Source organism: Nannochloropsis gaditana (genome assembly GCF_000240725.1).
Source record: "Nannochloropsis gaditana CCMP526 unplaced genomic scaffold scaffold1278, whole genome shotgun sequence".
In the NCBI taxonomy this organism is placed as follows: domain Eukaryota; class Eustigmatophyceae; order Eustigmatales; family Monodopsidaceae; genus Microchloropsis; species Microchloropsis gaditana.
In genome coordinates this window covers 1-4,247 of record NW_005802675.1, presented here as the reverse complement: position 1 = coordinate 4,247, position 4,247 = coordinate 1, and the positions used below count along the sequence as shown (strand labels likewise).

At 50.0% G+C, this 4,247-nt stretch overlaps 1 protein-coding gene across 1 annotated transcript; it reads right to left on the bottom strand.

Annotated features, from left to right (window-relative positions):
- Positions 1 to 706: 706 nt before the first annotated feature.
- NGA_0711700 (uncharacterized protein) lies at positions 707 to 1,893 on the bottom strand (the record flags this gene model as incomplete). The annotated part of the gene is made up of 5 exons (XM_005852411.1): positions 1,837 to 1,893; positions 1,607 to 1,709; positions 1,149 to 1,283; positions 925 to 1,059; positions 707 to 737 (listed from the first exon to the last, which is right to left on the bottom strand). The coding sequence occupies exons 1-5, from the start codon at positions 1,856 to 1,858 to the stop codon at positions 707 to 709; spliced, it is 426 nt and encodes a 141-aa protein (XP_005852473.1). The 5' UTR covers positions 1,859 to 1,893.
- Positions 1,894 to 4,247: the final 2,354 nt, after the last annotated feature.

Sequence of the window (4,247 nt, the reverse complement as noted above, 5' to 3'; positions counted from 1 at the left end):
ATCCCTAGCTCTTCTAGGGGCAAGGAAATACGTCATAACCTTAAATACGCAGTACTATGGATATATCTCCCCGAAACATTAAGTCATAGACACATGATCACATTTGATTTCTTTTGACGAATTAAAGCCTCTTAACCATCCCAAAATATCGCGCTTGCTACCACTCCCCGCTCCCCGAGTTGACGTCTGTGAAACCCCTGCAATATCTGCCAAACTCGGCAAACGCTCCTCAAGAAATGAAGGCTATGTCGAAAACCTGCGGTTTGGCCCGCAGAGGTGCTGGCACTGGCGGCACATGATAGATACCAGATTCACTCGACCCCTTCCCTGAGTCCGAATCTCCGAGGCGGTCCAACAGCATCCGGAATGCCTGCTTCGACTGTGAAACTCTCACATCTTCATTTGTAACCCTAACCCTAACCCTAACCCCAACGTCAGATCTCTTGCGAAGCCCTGAAAAGGGCGTACATAAGAAACCATCTCGTATGCAAGCTGCACGATTAATATCCATGTTGTTCTTCTATCCTTTCCACCCGATGAGTAGTTCCATACACCCCCAAAAGAAGACGTCAAATTATATGGAGGAGTAGGAGGACCGTTGCTCTTTTCCTCGCCATCCATTGGTAGAGGCGAGCCGGTAAGGACTGCCCAAGATGATGAATCTCCCCCTTTCAAGGATGGAAGACGCCCAGTCCTTTTTGAGGGCTCATGCGAACGTATTTGGAAATCCTTCCAGACTAGTAACCCAAAACCTATCAAGAAGGAAAGCTCTTACGTCAAGGGCTAAACAGGTACCTTAATGACTATGCCGGAGGTGGCGGAGGGGGCACTCGTTCTGTTTGTAGGATATATGAGAGCATATAAAGAACATAAGAAAATGTAGGGGTTTTACGTCTTTCTGCGCGCTTTCGGAGGCATGCTTACCCAAAATACGCATAGTTCATGCTCACAATCGACGTCGATAGGAACTCTCCACCATATGGACTGAGATCGAGGCTATCCACATGAGAGAAATCGACCAGATTCACTACCAGAACTAGACCAGGGTCAGTTTCAGTCCTGTGCATGAAAGCAGAGCGAATTTTATTAGGAAGAGAGAGAGCAAGGAATCCAGTTGGACTGGGCTTTTGCTCTATGGGTGTACTTACCCGAAGTACGCATAGTCTCGGCTCAGAACTGATGTAGATAGCTGTTCTCCACCATATTCACCGAGCTCAAGGATGTCTGCTAAACTGAAATCAGCGAGATCTACCTTGAGGACTACCGCTGGACTCTCTCGTGTCCTGTGTACAAAGGACAGTCAACCTCAGCGACATAGAAAAGATGGATTGATACGGGATTGTGGATCTCTTTTTGGCATCTGCTTACCCGAAGTACACATAGCCTGCGCTCACAAAGGACGTTGAGATTGACATTGGAACGTCGTTAAATTGGAAATTTTCGTATCGAAAATATTTCCGTTCCGATGTGAGATCGTCCAAATTCATCTTCACTACCACTCCTTGATCATCGTTAGAGCTGTGTGTAGATCATAATCTTGTGTATTACCAGCTTGGAGGGCCTGAAGTACGACGGGGCAATTCCTGCCATATAAGCCCTTGCTTACCCGAAATACGCGTAGCTCCCGCTCACAACCGACGTTCTGAGCGTTAGGCCCCAGAGTTGAACATTTTCCGAGAGAGTAAGCCCGGCCAGATTTACCTTTACCACTGTAGTCTTAGAATCATCAACCACACTGCGTGTAGAATATAGCGGAGATTTTAGGACCTTAGCAAGCATGGCTATGTATACATGCTTATGTATGCCATTATTCACATCCGCTGGGCCTTTGCTTACCCAAAATACGCATAGTCCGCATTAACAATGGCCGTGTCAACAGATCCAGAATCGAGATACAAATGGTTGACCTCACTAAAATCGGTGAGATCTACTTCTACGACATCACCATTAGCCGTCCTATGTATGGGGTATAGGCGGTCGCGTTGAGAAGTTACAGAGCATGAAGTGTGGCCCTGTGGTTTGGTTCTCAGCCATCATTTACCCAAAATAAGCATGGTCCCCGCGCACAACCGAGGACGGTACTGCCGAGCCGACATATATATTGCCTGCTTCACTGAAGTCGGAGAGATTGACCCTTACTACATCGCCAGAATCAGTCCTGTGAGTAGGATTTGGCCGAGATCATCAACAACTTAGAAGTAGTACAACAGGACGCGCGTCTATTAAGAATTTGCTTACCCAAACTACGCATAGTTGTCGCTGACAACTGATGAGAGTAGGAGAGCTTGTGAACTGAGCGCCAGAGTTGTAGTCATGGGCGCTGTTTCCGTCGGCTGCATGGTCGGTGCCTTGGTCGGAGGAGCCGTCGGAGCTGTGGTTGGTTGCAATGTCGGAGGTTCTGTTGGGGCTGCCGTGGTCTTTGTCGTTGGCGCAATGGTCGGAGCGGCCGTGGGCTGCATCGTTGGCGCCACAGTCGGAGATACTGTGGGCTGCATCGTCGGCGCCACAGTCGGAGCGGCCGTTGGCTGCATCGTCGGCGCCTTATCGGAGATGCTGTGGGCTGCATCGTCGGTGCCCCGGTCGGAGATGACGTGGGCTGCATCGTCGGCGCGACAGTCGGAAATGACGCGGGCTGCATCGTCGGCGCCACAGTCGGAGCGGCCGTTGGCTGCATTGCCGGTGCCACAGTCGGCGATGCTGTGGGCTGCATTGTCGGTGCCCCGGTCGGAGATGACGTGGGCTGCATTGTCGGCGCCTTAGTCGGAGATGCTGTGGGCTGCATCGTCGGCGCCACAGTCAGAGAGGCCGTTGGGTGTATCGTAGGCAGCATAGTCGGAAACGTCGGCTGTATGGTAGGCACTATGGTCAGAGAAGCCGTGGGCTGCATTGTTGACATCACAGGCGGAATACCAGTGGGTTGTGTACGAGGGGCTGTCACAGATGCATCAGGGGTTGGACCAGCAGTAGGAGACACAGAAGGGATGGGAGTTGTAGTAGGGGAAGCGGTCGGGCCAGGCGTGAGTGACAGTATAGAATTTGAGTTTGCCACCGTAGGTGCCAGAGTTGCGGGAACAACTGCTTCGTATGTGTCAAATGCAGGATCGAATACCAAAGGAGTGCACACACTCATACAGCAATAGCACTTGCAAGCTGCGCTGTTCCAATTGAAAAAGGTTGGCACAGCTTGCGCCCCGTTTCGTGAGCAGTACTCGAAGCAGTCTTGTAAGGTGCTCATTGATAGAGGCTCGCGATGTGTCACGTGGACGGCTGGAATGAGTCCCTGATCCTTGTTCTGGCGTAAGGGCTGGGAGAGTTGACGATCATCGAATGGCGCAAGTCGGTCATTTTGCGAGAATTTCTGCTGTCGGGCAAATAAAGTATATGGCTCCGCAAGGTTGGCAGAGGGGGCTAGTGTCGGAGCGCAAGTGGCTGATCGCTTGAGTTTTGGATGACGTACGCTTATGGAGACCGGGCGTGGTATGGGCGTCGTACAGAACATGCTTGTTGCATTTGAAAGATATGCTATCGCATCTACGGATAGAGTCTCGGGAGCACACTTATCCACCTGTACTTTCGCCATAAAGCGATGCATTCTGTGCATACTCAGATCAACGTGGAGCCAGTATATGGCTGTAGTTCCATCGAGATTCTGGACGATCTCGGGCGCTGCGTATCGTTCCAAGCGCGGACGAGTCGCTGTCCGTTCCACGGCTATACCCCTAGGCAGCAGCAACTTGAATGCCATACCAACCGTAGGGTCCTTGCTGCGAAGTGTGACGGAGATCTTTACATTTCGTGAGCCAGCCAAGATCCTGCGTCGGACATGGGGACGAATCTTGGCTTTCATCGTAAGATGAGGACATTCTTGAGAAGTTGTGCTCACGATGGTACCAATTCCCAGTAGAAAGAGGTAGAAATATCTCAATCGAAGATACATGCTTAGATACCTGTGCGTTATGGGGGGAAATTAGGACTTGAGGATGACAAATAATGTGGCCAGGTGAGAGAAAATGGATTTTACTGGAGCAAATCAGCATTGCATTGGATTCAACTCTTCAAGATGTCAAGACCACTTGATATACACTTTACATGACATATGCATTGATGACGTGTGATATGGTGGCAAATGCCCTCTTAATGCACAAGATAATGCGTGATCTTTTCTTAAATGTATCTAACACGCAGTATTACGCGATAGTCCTGTATGTGGTGTTGAAAAAAACAAAGAGCAAACCTAACTTGGTGTC